The sequence below is a fragment of the Vipera berus genome (genome assembly GCF_964194415.1).
Source record: "Vipera berus genome assembly, contig: HAP1_SCAFFOLD_217, whole genome shotgun sequence".
Taxonomy (NCBI): Eukaryota; Metazoa; Chordata; class Lepidosauria; order Squamata; family Viperidae; genus Vipera; species Vipera berus.
The window spans coordinates 4987-30354 of NW_027673518.1; the positions used below are offsets into that span (position 1 = coordinate 4987).

The 25368-nt window shown below is 40.5% G+C and overlaps 1 protein-coding gene across 2 annotated transcripts; it reads right to left on the reverse strand.

Annotated features, from left to right (window-relative positions):
* Positions 1 to 309: 309 nt before the first annotated feature.
* On the reverse strand, positions 310 to 24691 carry LOC308679336 (calcipressin-3). 2 transcript variants are annotated; one of them, XM_081346942.1, is made up of 5 exons: positions 24496 to 24691; positions 16786 to 17032; positions 4519 to 4692; positions 3172 to 3343; positions 310 to 2071 (listed from the first exon to the last, which is right to left on the reverse strand). In XM_081346942.1, the coding sequence occupies exons 2-5, from the start codon at positions 16963 to 16965 to the stop codon at positions 1863 to 1865; spliced, it is 735 nt and encodes a 244-aa protein (XP_081203068.1). In that variant the 5' UTR covers positions 16966 to 17032; positions 24496 to 24691; the 3' UTR covers positions 310 to 1862. The 2 variants fall into 2 exon arrangements, with proteins under 2 accessions (XP_081203068.1, XP_081203069.1); XM_081346943.1 differs by having other exon boundaries at positions 24462 to 24661.
* Positions 24692 to 25368: the final 677 nt, after the last annotated feature.

A 25368-nucleotide genomic window follows, 5' to 3' on the forward strand; every position in this document is an offset into this window, starting at 1 on the left:
TGGGCAGCAGAACTAGAGCTGCTCATCTTTTCACCTCTAATTTTTAACTCTGGGATACAAAAACTCAATGACCACTAGGGGCAGCAAGAGAAAACTCTATGTGCTGCCATCTGGTGGTCATCTGAATTTCGGCTGCCCAAATCTAGCAGTTCTAAGGAAAATAGGATAACCATCTCAAACTCTAGGCTGCATCAACAAAAAGAGAGAAGATGAAAAAACTGAGACTCTGCCCTGAATTTAATCTGATTCACAAAGAATCTGTAGTAATTAATAATTATACCAATAAAGCAGAACCCAACACTTCCTGTATCTGTTTTTCCATTTATTTCAGCCATAAAAAGACATGTAGTATTACAGAAATAATCGAATAAAGGTGGCATTTTGCAGAAAGACATTGGGAAGAGAAAGGCAGGCAAAGAGAACAATTTATACAACTGGTATAACCTTATTTCTCAAGTTTCTGTATCTGAATGATTGCCTTCCTCCTGCACAGCAGAATGCAAATTATCTTGGTGTACCTCTTCCTTTCTTCCTCAGAAATAATTAAGCTGGATTATTGGATGCCAGGGAGAAAAAGAAAATCAGGCAATAAAGAAGCAATTCAACCAGAAGCTCACTGGGAAATGTTGACTTGCATTCTCTATGACAGGGCTCCCCAACCCGTGGTCCGTGGACCGATCCTAGTCTGCAGCATACCAGAAACTGGTCCGTGCAAACAAGTGAAGCCCCATCCATGGGATGCAGGCAGCATGCAAAACCACACCCCCTCCGGTTCATGGAAAAACCTCTCTCCACGAAAACGGTCTCTGGTGCCCAAAAAGTTGGGGGGGGGGCGCTGCTCTACACGACAGCAGGCTGATCTACATATTGCATAAGACATAAAGCAGCTGATTTGTTTTTGGCTTAGCTTCAATAAACCAGGTTACTATGGCTTGTAGAACAAACCATGGCTAAACATCTTGGCACAGAATGTGTGATCGGATCCTAGAAATGATAAATTTAACACAAATGGAAAACAGTTAAAGTGATGGGAAAGGGAAGCGTGAGAGGGCTATACTTCCTTGGCCAACCAGAATATTCTGAAAACAGGCTATGAAGAACAAGCTGCAGAAGACGACACTTCTTGCTTTGGAAATATCTCATGTAAGAGATAACCATAGTAGGTGGAAAACTACAGATCAAGAAAATGTTCTCCAAAGGTAATGAATCCCTTCTCCACTGTATCCTTGTAGGCATTTCAATTTTTATAAATTTTCCTAATCGCAGTGGGCAGAAAAGAACTATTACAACTCCCAATTAGTTTTTGTTTTGTCTTACAACAATTCACAAGAATACCTTGACATTCAACACAAACAGCTATGGCACCCATCAGGAAAAAAAAAACACAACTCAAAACCACAAAAACAAACCTGCTTGAATATTTGATTCTATCACCTCAAAAACAGTTTGAGATTCTCCTACTGATAACAATGTACATTGTACATTACATGTATAATTTGTCACTAGATTACTTAGAACATCAAGTGAATCAGATTCATGGTATACATCAGCACACAAAAATATGCATGAGAGACTCACATACAAAACCATGTGGTAGCCCAGATATAAATGGCAGCAGCCAAGTTCCTTCAGCCTTACAAACACCAAGAGGATGGTAACACAGATTACCAGAAATGGCACTCTCCTAGGATTGGCAGCCTAGTGGATTTGCTACATCTTGGAAGTTGACCTTAAAAATTAAAGTGCTCTTCAAAATGTCTTCTTGATGTGAGATGACTGCAAGAGGAGTCTGTTGCTGCTATGCGGGATGCAGCAATGCAAATGGGAGTAATCATCCACTGCCATGATTAAATAGCTTCAAATCAGTAGTGCATCCCACCTCCTACTTCTAGCATACATTCAAGAGTTTTTGTTTCACTTATTAAGGCAGGTGGTGGGTCTGGGCGGTGAGTTTGCACTATCTTCTGCTTGGGATTTTTCACTTCCTCTTCCTCTTCCGTTTCGCTTTCACACACATGGACCACAACGCTTGGAGTAGATTCGGTTCCAGCATGAAGCTCGTACTTTTCCCCTAGAGAGTATGAGAACACGGTAAGCAACCCTTTATACCAGTGTTCCTCAACCCTGACGAAGAGGTGTGGACTTGGCAGTTCCCAGCTCGCTGTACACTTGCCATAGTGACTGTAATCTCCCAAATTGCCTCTAATTCTATGTGGAAGGAAAGCAGAGTCCTCCAGAACCATAAGACTGGGGAGGTCTGCTGAAAGTCCAGTCAGAGCACTGAGCAGCAAAGAGAGGCTGGTGCAGGGGCAACAGGCCCCTTTGAACTCTTAGGTCCAATTTCACAAATAGGGTCTGAAATTCAATACTCTGTGGAACAGCAACTCTGCCAGCCACCAGAAACTCACTGCGTCTCCCCTGCCCGGGACTGAGAGTGGTGCCATAGTCAAAACCTGGGTGGGCACATCATCCCAAGCTCTTGAGTGATCATACTTATTGTATACAGACTGATAATCTCTGGGCCCCTCCAGAGATATTAGACATCAGTGCCCCATTTCTGTGCTGTGGGAGCTCAAAGCCAATACAGTTCAAGGGCACTAGGTTGGGGAAGGATAATATAGATGTAGCCATACAAATTTTATAGGATCTCACAGAAAGTGGTCATAAACTGAGCACAAAGCCTCCAATATAATATTTTGAAACACTCTCTGATAACATTATGTATTAATGTTAACCAAAATGCCATATTTGACATCTGCTGGACTATTTCCTATGGTTAATCATGAAAAACTGCTTTTATTACTTTCTATTACCATAAGAACTTAAAAAAGGTCTGAAGCTGGAAGAGGCCAAGGTCCTACCAAGACCAAAAAATTGTGTTACAGATCGGCCAATTCATGGAGTTCACAAAGCTGAAATGATTAATTGGTTTCTTTTACTATGACTTAAAGGATATTTCAAGTCCTTTAATAGTAACTAAACATCCATCAAAGTTCATACTCATTAATAGCCTGAGTCTTCTACAAACATGCCCATTTCCCTTCTAAAACTATCTAAACGGGTCGTCGTCGTCGTCATCTTTGACAGAGGTGAATTCCTCAGTACTAGGCCTTGTATAACGACAGATGCATCGGTACAGAACATAGGGGAAAAAAAATAAAACATTCTTACCAGGCCCCAATTTTGAAACAGCGCAAAGCAAGTCATAGTTTATCATGGGAGTAGCATCTTCACTCTGCTTCCATCCTACGGGTGGGGATGCAGGAGGTGATATCATGAACTGTTTCTCAGGTTGGGGAGGCAAAAGGTAAGATTTCTCTCCCCCTTCACTGGGCACCTGAACCTGAAACAAAAAACGTCAGAACAGTCAGGCACACCATATATCAGATTTCTTAAAGAAAGTCTCTATAGTCCTGCTTTCTCCTTTAATATTTCCACCAAAAATGTTGGGAATTGTTGTATAATATATCACATCTAGAGGACTCAAGATTAGGAAAGCTATAAAAATTATTTGGGGTTGTTATTTCACCGATTGGACAAGACACTTGATTCCAAGTGCATAGTTAATTTTCTCCTAGCTATTTGAGTTAAACACTTACCAGGGTAGTTAGTAAATAATACACTGCTTGAGCCAAATTAAGGTTCTATTTAAGTACCCATCCATTTTCAGTATCCACTTATTCAGTATTCTAGAAAGAAAGGTCACTCCTATTTTATTTTACAGCTGAATCAATCACTGAGCTAAGATTTTATCTCCAGCCATGGATGTAACCTTCCAATATTTTTAATAGCCTATATAGCCATGTAGAGAGACCTACAGTTTATGGCAAATGTTGCTGAATTCTGAGCAGACTAGAATGAATCAAAAAGAAGGTGGGAAGATTCCGTGTAGGGTTCCACACATTGCAGTTTCTTGCTTATTTGTAGGACCGCCAGAATGGAAATAAAAGAAAAGAGATATTCTGCATAACTGATACAGGGCACAAAAATAATAAAAAATATTCTATTTTTTTAATATGCAGTGTTCTTTATCAAGTCCAGAACACTGTTTGTGCTTTGTGCGTGTGCTTGTAGTATGGAGATTTGACAATCCTGATTCTCTGACCATTAAGATATAGCACATCACAGCACATCTGCAAGAAATGAAATGGTCCACATGCAGATGACTTCCCAGTAGACACGATTTTCTCTATCCATTTTGTTTGTCGCTGTCCTGACGAGTTATTCATGTAAGATGCATTTAACTTCTCCAAGTCTATTTTTGTGGTGAAAGAACTACAGGTGCCCTATGAAAACAGCTTCTTTTGTATCAGGAGCATCACAAGGTAGGCAGGGTTTGCCAGTTAAGGATTTCAAATGAGCTTTTAAAAGGTAAGATAATTATACTATCTGACTTAACATAAACCTCGTACAAACTGTTGTGCTAATAGATGATATGGAGCAGAAGTGAGGAGGGCCTCTAAGAACTATTTCTGTGTTTAACAGAAAGCGGGGGATTCAAATAAGAAACACATATACCTGGGCAAAATATAGCTTCAGTTTTTTCCCATTAAAATCTGTCTCATGTAGTTCTATCCGTGCTCTGGCTGCTGCTTCTGGATTGCTAAAGTTTATCCTTACTCTTCGGAAGCTTTTAAATAACTGGAATGTAACATGAGCATCGTAGATTGTGAAAAGTGCTTCAAATCTTTCCTAAGGATAGGGGAAAAAAACATATAACAAAGATACCTCAAAGCTTACTTCAACAAACAAACTTATCTAGAATGTTTCTTTGTTGTATTTTCTTTTTTTCTGATACCTTACATTGCAATATCTACAAAAAAACACAGACTCATGAATTACAGGTCTTCTTGCATTTAAAGAGCGATAACCTGTATTTAGAAGAGCACATAATGCTACCTTATATTGCCATCTAGTGGTTGCTATTATCATTATTATTGTTTTTAAAGTAAAATCTGCACATTAATTAAACACTGTCATCAAGTCGATATTGACTCCCAACAATCACACAGATAGACCTTTTCCAGAGTAATCAGCCTCAACCTGACCCTTCAGGTTTACCAACCATGCACTCAATATAATCTGCAACTAGCATGATTTTTCAAATATATTAGCGTCAGTCAGTTTTTCATTAAACAAACAATTGCTATAGCAATTCAGACTTTGAAAGCTTTTTAATTCACTATGGATTTAACATGGTTATAGATGAATCGTGCATATAGAGAAATTTTACCTGAGAATGATTTACAGTGTTATCACAGTCACAGGAACCCCATGAAACAAAACACTGGAGTCGAGATAGTATGCATTTTAAATGGACATTTGAACCCAAGTTTGAAATTTGCAAAACTAAGTTACTTGGACCAGGCTGAATCTGTAACATGAAAAATGCCCTTTATGTCTGCTTCAAGGCAAGTAGTTGGGTGCTCTCACAGATTACTGGTTCGTACAAGGCATTAAGCTCATTTAACTTTCATACCTGTACATATTAATAGGTTGGATTCACATAATACACTAAGCCCATGATTTTCAAACCATGTGCCAAGGTGCCTCAGGCTACCACAGTTAACTCACAAGAGTAATGGAAAATAACACAGCAACAGCCTTCTAATGGATACTGCACAAACTTCCAGGAGCATTGTGGAAAAAATTATTGAGACACTAAGGTCAGCATGAATCAAGAAAGGTTGAGGACTTCCACATTAAAAAAAATGAATCTCAGCATACAACAGCTGAGTTCACATAACTTGCCTAGGGTTGCAACCTTTGTGAAGGTTTGTGATTTATGAAACCATTCAGTGCCTGCCTTGACATAAAAATTGCTTCTCATCATCACAGTTCCAGTATTCCAAATTTAGAACTGATGATCCTTCAGAGGCAGATTTATTTATTTTATTTATTTATTTATTTATTTATTTATTTATAGGAATCACAGTGTAAGTGGAATTCAGCAAGAATTCCTCTGCATTTAATTTAATTTAATTTAATAATATTTCTATACCGCCCTTCTCCCGAAGGACTCAGGACGGTTCACAGGGCAAGAATAAAATACAAAGATACAAATATTAAAAGGAGATTAAATAATTGCCCGATTTTAAAACAATTAATATGCTACAATTATAAAACCCCAAAGATACAACAATAAAAATACAAGAATAAAAACCCCACCAATCCCCCATCAGGCTAGGCCGGCTTGTGCAAACAAAAACGTCTTCAGATCGCGGCGAAAGGAGCGAAGTTCGGGCGCCATCCGGAGCTCTACCGGTAACTGATTCCATAGTTCCGGAGCGCCCACAGAGAAGGATCTCCCCCTGGGGGCCACCAATCGACATTCTCTGATCGGTGGCACCCTGAGGAGACCCTCTCTGTGGGAATGCACAGGGCGCAGGGAGATTGATGCCGGCAGCAGGTGTTCCCTGAGGTACTCCGGACCCCTGCCATGTAGGGCTTTAAACACCATTACTAGTACCTTGAATCTCACCCGGAAGACAACTGGCAACCAATGCAGCTCACGGAGCAGAGGTGTAACATGGGAGTATCGGGAGACTCCCAACACAACTCTCGCAGCTGCATTCTGTACCAGTTGGAGCCTCCGGGTGGTCTTCAAGGGCAGCCCCATGTAGAGAGCGTTGCAGTAGTCCAGACGAGAGGTCACGAGCGCATGAGTGACCGTGCATAAATCATCCCGGCTTAGATAGGGCGCAACTGGCGCACCAGGCGGACCTGGGCGAAAGCCCCCCTAGTCACAGCCACTATGTGGTCTTCCAAGGTAAGCCATGAATCTAGGAGGACTCCCAAGTTGCGAGCCCTATCTACAGGGGGTAATAATTCACACCCCATAGAAAGAGATGGAATATCCGAATAGACCCGGGATGAAGGTATGCAAAGCCACTCAGGCTTGTCGGGGTTGAGTTGAAGTCTGTTCCTCCCCATCCAGACCCGGACCGCCTCCAGGCAACGGGACATCACGTTGAGGGCATCACTGGGGTGGTTTGGGGTTGAAAGAAAAAGCTGGGTATCATCAGCATACTGATGATACCCAACTCTAAAGCCACGAATGATCTCACCCAGCGGTTTCATATAGATGTTGAACAGGAGTCCTAAGTCAGAAAAAAAAGAAACGGCGTTCATCCTATTATCTTCCAGATACAGTACCATATGCTGCTTCACCCAGCTGATGAGTATTGATGTTGTTTTTCCCACAAACAGCCACATTGCATGCATTTTAGATCGATCTCTGGGTAGTCAGGGCAATCAGAATTGTAGTGCATTTCCAATGTTGACCTGCTAAGCTAAGCATTTCTGTAACTCCACAGGCAAGATCATATTGAGCATGAGAAAAATAAACCTAGTACAGTATGTGCATGAAGGCAACACTTTTCTTAAGTCAAGGGAAGATTTACTGAAGAATTTATGAAGGTATGTTCTCCATGCCCAATATAGCTATACCTCTTACTTTCAAATGGAGAGTTTTTACTTATACAGACTTTTTATTTCCAAAAATGAGGGATTAACAATTATTTTCTTTCTTTCTTTTTTTTCTTGTCCTCTCAAACAATAAATTCATCATTGACCTTAGCGTACAGGCTTCCTCCTTCAGCCTACACCACCTTACAGGGTTGTTATGTGAATAAACTGGGAGAAGGGAATCCTTTATGCTTTCCTTAACTTTCAGCAAATGAATAAATGAATGAGAGTCGCTTTGCTGTAGTGCAGGGGTCTTCAAACTTGGCCCTTCTATGACTCATTGACTTCAACTCCCAGAATCCCTCAGTGAGCGTGCCTGGCTGAGGAATTCTGGGAGCTGAAGTCCACAAGTCATAGAAGGGCCAGGTTTGAAGACCCCTGGTGTAGTGGCTAAGATGCTGGCCTAGAAACCAGGAGACAGTGAGTTTTAGTCCCATCTTATGCATGAAAACCAGCTGGGTGGCTTTGGGCTGGTCACTCTTTCTCAGCCCAACCCACCTCACAGGGTTGTTGTGGTGGGGAAAATAGGAGGAGGAAGGAGTATTGCTATGTTTGCTGCCTTGAGTTATATATTAAAAAAGGGAATTAAAAAACAACAACACTGGGGTGGGGGGAGAGTAATCACCTTTTGTGATCTGAATCCTAGCAAAGACATAGCTAAAAAAAACCCCTACATCTATCATATGGTCTGGGATATCATAGTTTCCCATTCAGGTACTAACCAGCTTGATCCTGCTTAGCTTTTTCTCCCCTTGAAAATTACAGCTTTAGTGCTGCTACCTGCTACCATCAAATATGGTCAATATTTGCATAGCTACTACTTTTTATTTACTAACATTCTGAGGGCATCCCTAAAATAATGGCATTCCCTGTCATTTTCATACATATAAAATTACAGGCAATCCCAAAATCTTGTTAATTCTCTCCCTAATGTTTCCTATATGCAGTGTACACACTTTGTTGAACAGAACAATGGCAGAAATCACCAGAACCCAGTTTGGTGAGATCTACCAAATCAACTGCCTGTCCTATGCATAGCCTGCCACGTATTTGTTTTTGTTTTCATTGCCATATAATTTGGAGAGCTAGGAAAGTCTACAGGTAGCCTGGCTGCCAACAGCGGGCAATCCTGAATAGGACTCTGCCAAGACTCTCTGCATAAATGGTGCATTTTGTCCTCCCCTCAGTGTGACTAAAACTGTAGATCACATTGTGACTGACTGTAAGCTGAGAGCATATACCAGTCCAGTATCTGTTTTTTTAAAAAAAAAATATAAACGATGCTGCGCTTCAATTGTTAGATGGCTTAGATCAGGGGTCTTCAAACATGGTCCTTTTGTGACTTGTAGACTTCAACTCCCAGAATTCCTCAGCCAAGCACGTTGGCTGAGGAATTCTGGGAGTTGAAGTCCACAAGTCATAAAAGGGCCAAATTTGAAGACCCCTGGCTTAGATATTTGTATTTGAACATAGATCTTTTAAACATTTTATTGTTTTTTCTAAGCTAGGTGAAATGTTAATATATATTGCTAATCCATGTATGATATACCATATGCTAAATAAATAAATAAAGTAGTCTGCCTTGTTAACCATGCAGCATAATCTACATTTAGAATTCTCCAGTCAGCAAGACTGGCTGAGGAGCGCTGGGAGTTGAAGTCCTCACATCTTGAAGTTGCTGAGGTTGAGAAAGACTAGTCTAAATTCTTTCCACTTCATGAATCACCAGCTCTGAACACATTTGCCTGACTCATTTTTACTAGAGGTTTAGTTTTTCACAGGGCTAAATATGAGGTTTCTACAGAAATGGGGGAAGGGATAAAGGGGGGGGGGAATGTCTGCCATAATTCTTCCATTAGCGTCAGGAGCTGGAAATGGCTGTATTGATGCCCTTGTAGAGGACTATTGGAGCATGATTAGTGACTGAACAAAATGTTTAACCCCATTGCTAACATCACAAATGCAGGTCATACGAGATATCTGGAAATCTCTCTGCTCAGAAAGTTGCGTGAGAAAGAGGACCCGATTTTTATTACAGACATGATGCAGGGAGAAAATATTACCGTATATTTATAATCTTTATAGATGATCAATTCCTATAACTCATTTTAGAAAATGTAGAATCGAATGCAACTTTCATACCATCTTCACAGCCGGCTCAGTATTACCCATTTTAGAAATGGGTACTGAACAGAAATGCTGGACTATCCCACCTCTGCAGAAAAAGAGGCCTTGTAAAGCCAAGATCTGCTTCAAACACCTCTCAGGCAGAGCTCACGCCACTGAAAGAACAAATACAAGTCAGCATGTTACATTTCGTGATTTCCCAGCCAACCAGCCACAGCCTGGAATGTTATTACATCAGCTATTACATAATTCCCCTCTTCCATCCGAAAGCTGTTAAGCCAACTGCTTTAAAAAAAGTATACATGTATCTGATTTATGGCCACATGTTATCAGGCCTTTTCCCAGAGCGCTGGACAAATGCTACGGATTTCTCTCGCTCTCCCCCTCATCTATTTTGGAGGTCAGCAAGCTAAACAGCCACCTATTACATGTGTCCTTGGCAGAGTCACTGAGGCAAAGAAATTCTCATTTATGGATGCCCAGGGCGATGTGCAGCCAAAAATAAATGCCACCTTCTTTCTCCGTTCACCCTCTTCTCTTTTGGCCCTAGTGGAAAAGGACTCTCCCCTCCCTACTGTCAAGGTCAGGGAGTGGGGGTGGGGAAAAAAAAAGATCTGTAGCATTGCAGCACTGCATCATCTCTAGAGATGCTCGCTCAAGATGACCTTGTGCACCATTTCATTAAGTCACCCTGTTTTTTTGGAACACCAAAGGGAGCATCCTGCAGAGGTGGAAGCCAAGTGAATAAATCAGGATTATGGGGACAATGATCAGGCCAGGCTGTTACCGAGAGGAGTTACAAAGGATTGCAAGGAACCAGATCAGCATAATCAAAGCAGGTTATTTTTTACAATGAAAATTGGTTCTTGCCTCTTTGTTCCACACAATGAACAAGAAAAAATAATAATAATTGTATGAGAAAAGAGAAAAGTGCCACACAGGATACAAATCAAAATAAATGTTCTTATGATGGGGGGCATTATTCCAGGTATGTATAAATAATATTATAATAAGGTAGAAACCTTAAACATGGCTATTTCATTTTTGAAAATTTGATTAGCAGAAAGCACCAGTCAGACAAGAGATTCTTTTATGTATTTTCCCCCCTCAAGCTTAGAAATTAAGCAGATCAGAGGCCACTGATCCCAGAATAATTTGATACGATGTAAGCAAGACTGGTTTCAGATGGTGGAAGTTCAAATCAGATCAAATTCTATTTCTGTCATTGACTATGTACAAAAAGCAAAAAGGCATATATACATGCAACAAGCAGACAATAATAAATCACAGAAAGAAACATCAAATACTGCCACTAATAACCACTATTTGACGAGGGCCATCCTTTTGTGTGTTGAAGAGAAACCTGACATCTCTCAAAGTTATTTCATAATGTTGAACAGATATATGGTAATTATCATAGAATGCATTAGACAGGGATATTTTGTTACAGAAGGAAATTGATGGATTTCATTTGATTTGATGATGAAAAAAAAATACTTTTAGTAGCTGGCTTCCTTCCCATCCACAGACAGTGATTATTGCACAGTCCAGCTTCAATAGGTCTGGGGGACTTTGGGCTGGCCCCACTCTCTGAGCCCAAACCACCTCACAGGACTATTGTGGGGAAAACAGAAGGTGGGAGTATTATGCACACTGGCCTGAGTTGAAGAAATAAAGGCAGAATACAGGTAGTCCTCGACTTACAGCAGTTTATTTAGTGTCCATTCAAGTGGCACTGAAAAAAGTGACTTATGACCGTTTTTCACACTTACAACTATTTCAGCATCCCATGATCATATGATTAAAATTCGGATGCTTGGCAACTGACTCACGGCTCTAGTGTCCAAGGGTCATATGATCAACTTTTACGACATTCTTATAAGCAAAGTCAATCGGGAAGCCAGATTCACTTAACAACTGTGTTACTAATTGAGCAACTGCAGTGATCCACTTAACAACTGTGGCAAGAAAGGTCATAAAATGGGCCAAAATTCACTTAGCAACAGAAATGTTGGGCTCAATTGTGGTCGTAAGTCGAGGATTACACACACACACACACACACACACACATACAAATACACACACACACACATACATATATATATATATATATATATATATATATATACACACATACACACATATATACACATATATATATACATATATATGTATATATACAGGTAATATGTATGTATGTATACACACACACACACACACACACACACACACACAAAATAATAAAACATCCAATCTGTTTGGATTTTTATTCTGCTCAGTCTTAGAGGCTCTGAGTGGGTTATTACACAAGCTTTCTAAATTACCTCCTCTATCCCAATTCAACCCTTTTATCCTATCTCAGGAACAGAGAGTGCTGTCTGTCTCTGGATCCTAACCCAGTGCAAGGAAACAGGCTGCTCTGCCAAAAGCACTTGTCCTGCATGCCACTCTTTTCCCAGGCTCTTGTATCCTGCCTGTTAAAGCAGCCTTCTCCGCCTGGGTTGGGACGACTGACCAGAAATTCTGGAAATTGCACCCCATCGCACCGGGCAGCCTCTGGATGGAAACAGGTGCTCTAAAAACAAATAGCATGTCTTCCCTTCCTTCCCTAATAATGTATCCCTTCTGCTGCTTCTGGGTAAAAAAACACCCCATATCAAGCCACTTCTTTTATTTTTCACTCTGGATCTAGTTTCCATTCTTTTTTTTCTCCTTACTGTTCAATCATGTCCAATTCGTGACGACTGCCTCGACAAATCCCTGTAGTTTTCTTGGCAATGTTTTTCAGGGTAGTTTTCCATTGCCTCCTTCCTAGGGTTATCCAGCCAATTTGTTCCTAAGGCAGGACTGGAACTCTTAGCTTCCCAGTTTCTAGCCTGAAGCCTTTACATCAAACTGGCATATTCCATTCTAACACCAAGGAACTATGCTATTCTGTTTCCAATTCCAAGTATCTAATGTGGTATCTAAAAGGGCCAGATTCAGCTTCCACAGCATTGTCTAGCACTACTATAAATGTCTAAGAAATAAGCTGCATTTTATTCAATGGACCTACTTCTAAGTAAACATGCACAGAATTACATTCTGAGAAAGGAACCTCAGCAATCAGCTCCACAGTCCAGTATTTATCTGCCTGTCTATCTTTCTGATGTAAAACAAGCCCCAAATGACCATAATTATTTAGTGAAGCAATAGCATGATCAAACAATGTAACAATACATCAAGAAAAACTGACATGTATTTAATATTCATATTCTTCTCAGATCCTCTAATAACAGTTACTTTAGTAACAACTGAGAAACATAACAGAATGATGTCCTCTCTCTGATCTGTGTTTGTAGCATTGTGAAAAAATATTTCATTACCATTACAATTTCACAATTTTTCTCACAGGCTTATAGGACATCACAAATTCAGTTCAGGTTTAAACAAAACATTGTAGGTTCAACAAACAATGGTTTATTAAGGGAACAAGCAGTTTAAATGCTCTCTCCAACTTGTCTCCTTCAAAAAAGATCTCCTAGTTTATTTAAATCATAGATTTCCAATTAGGAAACGTAACACTTCCTACAAATCTTCCTACATAACTCTTAGGAATGGCATTTCAAAACCTAGCCAAAGATTGGATAAAAACATAGACGAGACAAAAACAGGAAATATGGTTTAATTTAATTTATATTTATTTTCCACATTTTTATCTCAGCTTTCCTTCAAGGAGCTCTAGGAACTCCTGGCTCAGGAATTCTGGGAGTTGAAGTCCACAAGTTATAAAAAGGCCATGATTCCCCACCCGATTTAAAATATAGTCCATGGATCCCCCAAGAACCTTTTAGGCATCTGTGAAATCTAAATGATGTTGTCCATTTATTAAATTTATACGTCACCCATCTCATTATCCAGCAACTATGGATGGCATATAAATAAGTAAAATCCAAGTTTAAGAAACATTGACCTAGTGAATTCCACTATCTAGTGAGGATTTAACCAGGTCTTTCTGTATCTAGTCCAACTTTCCAAGTATTGAATATGAGTATTCCCCATTCAGTTGACTCCTATCCTAAGCAACAGCATTTAATGCAATCTATATCGCAATGAATCATATTTTTTAAAAGACTTTAAATAAGATGTTGGAAGAGTTTATTCCACTTTGTAAATTTCATGAATATAAATGAGCACACAGAGCTCCTTTAAAACTGTATTTTACACCGCACTTTAAACAAGGAAGAAAAAACATGTTTTGTCACCAAAGTATTATAGACAATTAACTCCCAGTTTCTTCAGAAACAAATTCAGCCTCAACTAGAGCTGTCATGGAAACATATTTGCCTACGCATTATTAACCTTGCTTTATGACTGTCAGGACAATGAAAAGTAATAACAGCATTTCATTTGGCGTTTCAGTCTCTCTTGTTTCAACAAAAACTTACTAGTTTAAAGAAAGGTATACCGAAATAGAAAAAAACCTGCCTCTCAATATTTAAATTTTGAGAATTATGATATGCCTTAGTTCTATGAAAGAGGGCTATTTGTTAATAGAAAATCTGTTTCTTTGAAGAACTGAATTCCAAATGGCCTCAAGGCAGCTTTTATCCAATATCTAAATCAGACTCTGAAGTATGATGTGAAAGTTAATCTATCTGGATTTTAACATTTACCTCAAAAGCTTGACAACTTAAAAATGTTTACATTTTAATGGGTTTTCTTGATTTTCATAATCAAATTTAGGAAAAATAAATAAAAATGCAATGCATTTGAAGACATACAAGAAGTTCCTGCAAGAGAGTCTAGCTTACAGTATCCATCCTGTAGATAGGAAAATAGCTGTGGGCACTAGGTCAGGTTTGTCTGTGTCCTACGTGGAGGAAAGACTGTGCAAAGTGCCTTAACCTGGGAGAAGGGAAAGGGCAGACAGGATTATTGCAGGAGTGATGGCAGAGGGAAGCATGGCAGGAGACTAGAAGTGGGGAATTGGGACCACAGCTTAAAAGCAGCTGACTGTTCAGCCCTTGGCTTCCACCCACTGCGTACTGTATCCTCACTTGCCCTGGACTCCAGCTGCTGTTCCTGAATGCCAGGTTGGTACGTGACAGAGCTGCCTTCATTCATGATCTTACTATGGACGAGGATGTTGACCTGGCTTGTTTAACAGATGCCTGGTTTGTCCTGGGGGGAGATCCCCTCCGAGAATTGTACCCAACCAGGTTTTGCACCAGTTGAGACCCTAAGAAGGGGAAGAGAGTAGTTTTTGTAATCTGAGAGCAGGTGGCAGGTGTTCCCAGGAAGGTATTTGCACAACTTCCTCTAGTGTGCACAACTTCCTCTAGTGTGCCGGTTGTGCCCTTTCCTGGATTGCAAAGTCCTTCAGACAAGTCACTCGTAATGGTATGTTGGAATGACCTTGGTAGACAGCAGGAAGAGCCACAGCCTGGGGAACGCTCTAACAAAAGGCAGCTAAGTTGGCAAAAGTAATGGTGGCATGACAAATGCCTCAGAAGGGACCCACCCTAGTTTCGTGGGCTGCAAGTGAGAAATGTACTTTCGGACTTGCAAGATTCTGTTGATATAACATTACAATAAAGTATATTTACTTCATCTGAGCATGTTTCCTTTATGGACTACTTCGCAAGGCTGACACCTCGTCACTTCACAGCTCAATTTCTGCATGCAATTCAAGGTGCTGGTTATGACCTATAAAGCCCAACAATAGTCATTGGAGGAACCATTTACTACCATGATATCAGCCCAGCTGGTTCAATCTGACAAATATGGCATGTTCCATGTTGCTTCAATTTACAACAGTGTCATCAATAGGAATCTGAGATGTGTGCCCTTTTTGTCATGGCATCTGCCCTCTGGAATGAAATCTCGCTTGATATCTGTGTGGCTACCAGTTTACTGGCATTCCAAAAAGTCTTAAAGACCTGGCAATTCTCTAAGACTTTGGGTTATGAAGTTGAAGCCCCTGCTGGATTGGGTGGGATTACCAGTTCTGCCGTTGGTTTTTGTGGTTTGTTGTTTTATTTTCTTATAATTATTGTAATCATGGGACCAGGTGGAATCAGGTGGTGTTTCAATTGAATAAATTAAATTACTAGGGAAATGTCTGCAGAGTGTCCTAATAAAAAATTTGCTTGAGTTGTTCTCATCATGCTAAGTCATGGTTCCCTTCATCATGATCAATTGCACAATTGGCTGGTTCACTTATTTAATTAATTAAATTTTTATACCGCCCTATTCCCAAAGGACTCAGGGCGGTTTACAGGGCAGCATAAAATACAATATTAAAATAGTATAAAATTAAAATAGATTAAATTACTTAAGCCCAACAATTAAAACAATATTAAAAGCTAAAACCCCTTCAGTCCAGGCCTGATAGATCAAAAAACCAGGTTTTCAGGTCCCGGCGAAATGAACCTTTATGGGAATGCAAAAATGTTTAAAAAAGAAGAAATGGGAATGATTAGCCTCCTACTCCCACAATCACCCTTAAAACAACACAATAAAAAAGCCAAAAATCTTCAATCCTTCCCTTTCTGGGTGATGTTATCATAAGCCTTCAGTGGTCCATCAGCTGAGAAGAGAGCAACTTGCAACTTCTGATCCAGAAAAAAATTGTCTGTGCCTATCCTTAAATTTCACAATCACAACAGCTGGCTTCACCCAGTCTACCATGCCAGCACCAAACCACAGCATTTGTGAATCTTTGTAAAATGGACAGTTCTTGTGTACATTCAGACAACTGAGTACATTGAGCTATACACTCTTCACTAGGTGGCAGTGATTTCAAAGAATAATATTTTTTTTTAATTCTCTCTAAAATATCAAGAATCAAACCTGGATTTTTGCTTACAAAGCAGATATTTCACAATGAACTGAAGATTTACAACACTTGTTTAAAATATATCTGAGGAAGCATGCAGTAATCCACCTCCAAGTAGAGTTACAACTCAATAGTGGATCCCGAAGCAATCTTCTAGACTGTGGTTAGGAGCAGAAATCAGCATTTTTGGTTCTTTATATACTATCTAATTATATAATTCACCCTTTGTAGAATAAAATAACTACCCAGTACTATGGTAAAAAAAGCGTATATTATTTGAATCAAGCACCATATTTGCTTTTCAGTAAATTTCACACTAATAAACTGGAACTGGGTTTGCCGATGGCACTGTTGTTTTTAAAACCGTTTACCTTTTCCTCTTGAACTTCAAACACTGCTTCATGAACATTGCAAGCAAAGAGTGAGGTAGGAAGATCACTTAAATCCATCATCTCTTCCAAGTCTTCTTCGTTTTCTCCAAAAATCATTTCTTCCTCTTCTTCTAGGTCACTGCTGTAAAGGTCTGACTGACTATCACTCCAGGCCTTCATTGTATCATTAATCACTGTCCATTCAAAGCTTCTTTCTGCCTCTGTATTCTGTGCTTGTAGGAAGAGTCTTTCAAATGAGCCAAGAGAGAGAGGAGAAGAGAGAACAAAAACAGTAAGGAAGATATTTTTCAATGATTTCTTATTGTGGCTGTTTTTAATGGTTTAAAAGTCATTACGTGCAGAAATAAAATCTGACTTTAGAGCAGTAACCCTGGCTCATTTTATAATTCGTTGACTTCTAGTGTAGGAAGGAGTCAGATATGAATAATAAGCTTGATGCAATACTCAGTCTATTATCATGAGACAGGCCTAAATAAGACTCCCATGCACTGGATGGCATCCAAAGACTTAAACACACTTCCTGTTCCAAAAAATATCAGTTCTAGAAACTGACAAACCACCTCTGGAATTGCACGTTCTGAGAGTAAATGGAACCTTCCAGGGAACACAAGAAGGTTCTAGGAACAGATTGTACAATTTGATTTCAGAGCATCCAAGAAACTGCAGATCCTTTTCCATGGTGACAAAGAGAAGGAAGTGATATGGGGTGTTTTTCTGATTTGGGGGGAGAGGCAAGGAGTAAATATGGGAGAGACTAAAGAATATCTCTGATCCATCAAACAAAGTTCTTCTGAGTTTCCAACTTCCCTTCAGGAAGGAAGGACAATTAAGACAGCAAGTACGACACAAAGAGGGGAAAAATAGTAGGAACAGGAATCCTCTTTCCCCTACTTTTCGCTTTGCTGGAAAGAATCTGACAGAGATATCATAGATCAGGGGTGTCAAACTCAATTTCATTGCGGGCTGCATCAGCATTGCGGTTGCCCTCAGGGGGCCGGGTGGGTATGGCCAGGGTGGGCGTGGCCTACTGGGTGGGCATGGCTAGAGTGCGTATGGCCTACTGGGTGGGTGTGGCTAGAGTGCGTATGGCCTACTGGGTGGGCGTGGCCAGCTCTACATCTTTCGCATCAAGGGTGCCTATGGGGGCCTGGGCAGGAGTGGGACAGGTCTGAGGGTCTCTGGCAGGAGGAGGGTCTCTGAGCCAGGGCCAAGGCAGTGGGGGCCGTTCCCTCACTGTTTCCAGGATGGCTTCGTGGGCCGCATGAAACCACTTCGCGGGCCGCATCTGGCCCCCGGGCCTTGTGTTTGACATGTCTGTCATAGATCCTCCCCAACACCACATGACTCACCAATTTATTTAGAATTTTTCTTTATAATATTAGGGATGAGCAACGAACTTTTCCAGGAAGTGATACACGCTCATTTACAAGAAACTGACACTGGACAAACGAAGAAGTCTCCTCTTTTTCTTTCCCATCCCTACAGGATCACTACCACCAATTAGGCTCCGGAAAGAACCTAGATTTTTGCTTATTTCTTTTCTTTTTTAAAAAATGTTGCTTCTTATTTGTATATATTATTTGGATGCTGCTTTTGGAGACTGTTATCTTGAAAAACTGCATTTAAAAATTATAATAAATCCAGATGGAATTTGCAGAAGATCATAACACCTAATAGGCCCTGAATTCAGAAGCAAACCAGCTTTAATAGTTTTCTTAACCTTAGCAATTTCAAGGTGTGTAGACCTCAAGTCCCACAATGCCTCAGCCCGCATGGAAGTTGAAGTCCACATATCCACAATGTGTTGGCTTTCTATATGAAGTCAGCCTTTGTCCTCTCTAAACCTGACATGTAATCTGCTGGTGGTCAGGAATCCTAAGTCATTCCAATGTTAGATGGAGGCTTGTGTAGTCAGGTTGATGCTATAGCACCAGAAACACCACATCATGAGATAGTCAAATTGGCAAGCATCCTGCCATTCTTTACTGTGAGACAAAAGGAGATAGAATCATGTGCCTACAAATTTTGGCTTGAAAATATATAGATCACCAAATATAGCAAAATACTTGTTCAGTAGTACTCAGTATTTGATATTTAATCATTAAATTCCTTTACAAGCTGAATGTTTTCAGCTTAAAAACTAGTTTTCAAAAAAACATTGTCAAGTTGAATTTCCACATAATCCACTTCTATTAAAAAAACACTGTATGTAAATGCATTTTTCTATTTTCTACTGAGATGCTCAATAATGTTCATTTTAATTCTCAGAAACTAGCCTGTTGCATGAACCTTTTATTTTAAAGCCCCTCATATATGACACTCAAGCCATTGTGCATAAAAATTAATCACAAGCACTGCTTTAAACTATGAGCTTGAAGAACATTTGAAGGCAAAGGTTGGCTGGACCAACAAAATAGACACAATTTACTTAAGTGTATACCAGACTGAAAGGAGAACAAACCTGGCAAATGATTTCTCTCCTTCCCTCTGCCTGCCCATTGGAAAGCATGGTTTCTATAATGATGGGACTTGATTTGTGCTCAGGGAGAAAGATTACAGCATGTTCATTTTTAGTTCCAAAATATTAATATTAGACTTGGCCTACCAAGATTTTCACATGCCCTTCAAGGAAAGTCACAACTGCATAACAATAGAAGTTTAGTTATATTACTTTAAAGACATATTTAAAAATAGCCTCAAAGTAGAAGTACATCATTAAAACTATCAACACTACACAACATTTTAAGAGAAAAGAAAGAACCCACAATAAAAGTTAAAATCACTACAGATGGAATACCTAGGTAGGATAACAAAGCCTTAGAAGTAAACAAAAGATGAAAATGTGTAAGTTCAAAAAAGATCCTGCTGGTTAAACATGATGTTGACATCAGACCTAGTAAGACATCAATTGTAACTAGGCAAGTAAGGCCTTTAGCAATCAAAATCTCTGTATTGAAACAGTTCATTTCTCCACAATGTCTCGAGAGACATATTTGAGGGGGCTTTTAATAAATACAGTTTATCACAGGCATCTTTGCTAATTCCCAATATTCAATCCATTACATAATCATAAATCAGTTACTAAATGTATATGTGGCCCAACTCCCAGTGACTTTGTGCAACTTATGAATTGTTGAGCATATTTAAAAATAAAGAGACAAAAAAATGGCAGAAATTATGAAACTGGATAAGGACAAAGGAAAAAACTGTCTTCAAACACCCTAATGAAAGGGTGAGTTAGCTCTTCAGGGCCTTCTGAAACATCAGTAGGATGGAGGCTGTTTGAATCTGGGGAGTGGAGGGGCCCTCGCTCCAGAGAGAGGGCACAAGGCAGAAATCAAACACGCTGAGTTTTAAAACATCAATGCAACCCCTGAATTTGGTTCGGATCAAATGCAAGGTGCAGCTTGCTCAGAACAGACATAATATGGTTCCAACAGGCTGTTCCTTTTAGCAAACTAACCAGACGGTCCTATCCTTGCTTCAGATTCTGGGCCAGCCTCTAAACAGTTTCACTGGAAGAAAATACAGCACTAATCTGATTTGTAGGTTGTCAGGGCCTGGAGCATGACAGATACCTGTTAAACCAGGTCAGGCCACAGCAAAGGATCTGGAGGAATTGCCAAATGATGAGTGTTGCCTATACGCCAAAATTAGTGAAGCAGATGGGTGGAAGGAGAAAAAAATATATACAAAAAAATATCCAGCAATATGAAAAATGAAGGACATTCTGTATTTCTGAAGAAGAGAAATTAACCTGCAGCTATGCTCATAATGAGAATCTGATGACTCACAATTCCAAAAGATTTCAACATATAATACTGCAACGTTAAAGTTTTCAGGGTGTTCAATAGCTGCAGGAGAAAGATTCTATAGTCATAATAATTACTGCCAATTAGGCTGCTTCTCTTTACATAGTGCTCCCGGAGAAGCCCAGTTGTTAACTGAGTGTTTTAGTATGACCTTCTATACTCCCTAAAAGTGCATTACATTTTCTCTGTGTGGGAAGGGTATTTAAAAAGAGAAGAACATACAGAACTGAATTAATTTGTTAAACGGATTAAAGAGCTGTATTTCAATAATCTACCTTAACAAAAAGGAGATCACAAAGCAACTTTTCTAGAATAAAGATCTTTAACAGAAATAAAATGTTGATTTACCAAGAAATCTACAATGCAAACAAAACACACTGAATTAATAGACGAGAAGGAATCTTCCGTCCAGAACACTGAATTCTTGCTTTGAGGAATTAGTGAACTGAGATGACATAAGCCAGCTCCAATAGCCTGTTTCAGTTTTTGCATTTGCAAAGAGATTAACATATACCAACAACTGCAAGAGAACCAGAAAGCTTACCAGAATTTGAATTCACTCATGGCTGGCCTGTTTTAATAACTTAATAAAGTGACTAATATATTTAATCAGAAGATTGGGATTTCATAATTTATAGGTTATTTGTACTGAGCAGGTACCTCAATGGAAAAATCAAGTTAACATTTTTTTCATACTAGAATTATCAATCAAAATCAGGTGCAAAATAGATGGCATTTGCCAGCTGAAGCCAGAAGTGTTTTTATGATAATATGCCCTAGGAATAATGTATCATAATTTTTTTCATATAAAAAAGCCTTCTTTTCCCCTAGTATCCTTTTTCAGGCACACCTATAGCACTGTTACCGTTAATGAAGGATAAGTCTCATTATCTAGGATAACTATTGTACCTAGCTGAGTATCATCATGGATTCCAAAGAAAAACATGTTACATTGTCTTCCCTTGAGATTTTGTTTTTCAGGATTATGCAATAGAAGAAACAAGAAAATAATAAAAAAATATGCCAACATCAACCTACTATGCTAGGAAACGATGCTGAAAGTAACAGAGAAGAGATGTATATTTTAGCAAAACAAATCTTGTCAAACATTCTACTGAAACAGTTTCAATCCATAGGTGGGAGCATCTAGCTAAAGTTGCTTATTGTCCAAAACTTAAGCAGTGATGGGCCTGGTAGCATTTGGATGATGGACCAACAGGAGATTCCAGAATTCAAGATTAGATGGGAAATTGAAAAAAAAAAATCTCAGAAGAATAGAATCAAGCTCAACTTGAAGAATTTCTCTTTAATTCAAAATTAGAAAGGCACATGCAGCGGAATCAATTGTGTAGCACAATCTTCTATATGGCTGAGGGTATAACTCAACTTGTGGGTGAACATTGACTCTGAGCATTTTTGATTCTGTGGCAAACTCTGACTTTATAATAACATGCACATGATTGTGACCTCTACTATAATCCAACAGAATTACTCCACTATTCAGGAATCTGAGAGACCAGATTTGTAAAGTCATGAAACTGAACAATGTAGAAGCTAATTTCTATGCTAATAAGAAGTTTATCAAAACCTCAGGGGCACATGACTGCACACAGTTTGATATTAAAGGTAAGTATTTACCTTCTCCAGCCTCAAAACTTGAGGATTAAAGCATTTTAAAAATCTGTATGACGTACTTGCTTGTGCTGTCAGCCCTCCACCCCCATGAATAAGGAAATTATACATCCTGACTAAGGCAAGGCAAGCATTTAATTTTTTCCTAAGAGAAGGACTGTTTATTTTCCTTAGCACACTATTTCCTCCTTCACCAAGACTGCTTAAGAAGAGAAGGCTAAAGTATTATCCTGTCAGATGCCCACTACGCAGTGGATAAGTTTCACCGTTCCCACATGGCAGGGGAAAAAAACAAATCAACTACATTACGTTAAAAAATGTAAAACTATGGTTTTAGGCAAGGTAAGATACAGAATTAAGGTATGATTCTAGACATTACTACCATAGTTTAAACAAGGTATCTGTAGGCAGATATCACCAGGAATTGCAGCTAGTTTAAAACTGTTAGTGGATAATCTTAATATTTCCCTCCAGAAAGTAGGGACTTCATGTGGCTGGATCACACTGTGTGAAATCAGTTTCCTATTTTAATTAAATCAGGCCAATCAGTAGATGGGACAAGAAATGAAGAAGAATTAAGTCCAACAATTATTCTGAAAAGAAGAAAGCTATGAAAAATAAATTGGCCATAAACTTGTGTGCATGTGGCAGAGGAAGCAACAAAATAAAGGAGAAGCTCCTTAAAATGATAAACAACCCCACACCTCTAAAAAGACTAGTTGTGTCTGAAAGCACAAGGACATAAACAAGCAAAGAAGACTTAGGAACTGGAGACAGCGAATATAATAAAGAAGATAGGAAGTCTTTATTTAGCGACTGTTCACAGATATGGATATCTTTCATACGATGAAAAGGTACCCTTGCAACCAATCCTTATATCTATCTCCTTCACAGATCTGCAAAGGAAAGGAAAACTGAAGTAAAGGCTCCGAAACACAGCACAGTTTCACTTAGCGACCACTTCACTTAAGACTTGAGTAACCCATCCCAATGATGGTCGCTAAATAAGGACTACTTGTAGCTAGATCCAGCAACATTTTGCTTTAGGAGCGGAGAGCATGAGCAGAGTAGGAAATACGAAGCAGAACAAGAGGAAACAGACATAAGAAAGAATGGGAAAGTGGAGCAACCCCTCCCAAAATCCCGAAAGGGGATGCTATTAATGTAGAATAAGAGGGGAGAGATGAACAAGAGACCCCAAGAATGGGAGGAGAGCTTTCCTAACTCATGTTTTACTTATGCAGGGACGAATATAATTTTTTAAATCTGTTTTTAACTTTTGCATTTTTGTTTTTAATCACCCTGTAAACCGCCCTGAGTCCTTCGGGAAAGGGCGGTATATAAATGTAATAAAATAAATAAATAAATAAATAAATAAATAATGGGGCAGTAGAAGGGCTCAACCTCCTGGCAATATTGAAGAGAGGTTGGAGACCCACAATCAGCAAAAGGGCAGCCCCCCCCCCCCATACATACACCTTTTAATGGAAGAAATCAATTCTGGGGTTGAAAAGACATCCTTTCTTGGATTAGTTTACTAGGCGTTTCCAAGAGCTAAGTCCGGGGAAGGGAAAGGAGAATAAAGAGCCTAAGGCAGGGGTCTTCAAACTTGGCCCTTTTATGACTTGTGGACTTCAACTCCCAGAATTCCTCAGCCAGCTTTGCTGGCTGAGGAATTCTGGGAGTTGAAGTCCACAAGTCATAAAAGGGCCAAGTTTGAAGACCCCTGGCCTAAGGTTTTGGGCAGGATTTTACTGTACAAACAAACGCTCCCTTCGGTCCAGTTATTGCTTCAGATCGGTGGCAGCTTTAGCCCAGTAGCCCCTCTCCTCTCCATCTTTGGCCTTCGGGAAGCAGCACCGCAGAGAAGAAAAGCCCGGAGAGGTAGAGTACTCCTGCCCATGGAGGTTCCCCCTGCGCAAGGACGGCAAGGCGGCTGGAGCTGTCCGCCGCGGAAGCTCCCAAGACCTCTTTGGGCTAGTCGGTTCTCCTCAGCACGGCCTACCTCACGGGGTTGTTGTGGGGCCGATGAGAGAGGAGGAGACCCCCGCCCCCCAAACCCGCAGCGGGGAGGCGGAAGGGCAAGCGGCCCTCAGGGCGGGCCGACGGAGGCCGACAGTAAGAGGGAAGAGCGCCGGGCGAGAGGCCGGGAGGCGCCACGGGCCCCCAAGAGCGGCGGGGGTCGCGAAGGGCAAAGCCGGCGGGGGTCACCGTTGATGCGTCCCTCGGTTCTCTCCTCACTCACCCTCGGAAAGCGACGACGGCGACGGCCACCTTCGCCCGGCCAAGTCCAGCCAGCCGCGGGGCAGCGCCAGCGCCTCAAGAACTGCCTCCGTCGATCGTCTCTGCGGCCGCCCGGCCGACTCGCCCGCCTTTCCTCCCTCCCTGCGGAGCTGACGGAGGACTTGGCGCGCCCGGGCGCGCGCCCGAGCCCGCCCGCGCGCGCCCGTGTACGCCTCCCTCATCCCCCATAGCAACCGCCGACGCCCTCTCCCTCTTCCGGTCGAGAGCCGGCTAGTGACATCTCACCCGGAAGTGCATCTCTCGACCGCGGCAGCCCGGCGGCGGAATGGACGGCGGGAGAGGCTTATTATTCGATTGGAAGAATGGCGTCTCGGGCTGTAAAAACCTACACGACCTCTAGAGGGCAGCAAAGAACTGGGCAGCTCTATTTAATTAAAGCAGCCGACCTCAAGCCGTGATGTAGTTAAATTTGGCGCTGTGCGTTAGTGTTTCTCTGCCTTGGCAGTCCCAAAACTAGATCATCCTAGTCCTAAAACTAGATAAAGAGAAACCCAATTAAAGAAATGGTTGATGAATCAAAAATATACTGTATGCATTTATTCATTTATTCACCAAAATGATCCAAGAGACAGATACGTGTATGTGACAGACACACCCCAGTAAGTGGGGTGCTCCCTTGGGTAACAATATCTGACGCTAGATATTTCCAATAACCATTGATCACTCCTGCCCATTCCTCCTTACAGATCAGCTTTGACTCAGGATGTCAGATGGGTTTCCTGACATAAACCGCCTGCTGCTGGTCTTTCAACATTTGTCTAGGACAGGGGTAGGCAACCTTGGCTCTTTTATGAGTTGAAGTCCACGAGTCATA

Excerpts from the sequence above, each read along its gene's own strand:
- LOC308679336 (XM_081346942.1), bottom strand. The coding sequence starts at position 16,965 with ATGAAGGCCTGGAGTGATAGTCAGTCAGACCTTTACAGCAGTGACCTA. Across the intron at positions 3,344-4,518 it reads TGAAGCTATATTTTGCCCAG|GTTCAGGTGCCCAGTGAAGG; the intron begins GTATATGTGTTT and ends TTTTTGTTTCAG. Across the intron at positions 2,072-3,171 it reads TGTTTCAAAATTGGGGCCTG|GGGAAAAGTACGAGCTTCAT; the intron begins GTAAGAATGTTT and ends CATACTCTCTAG.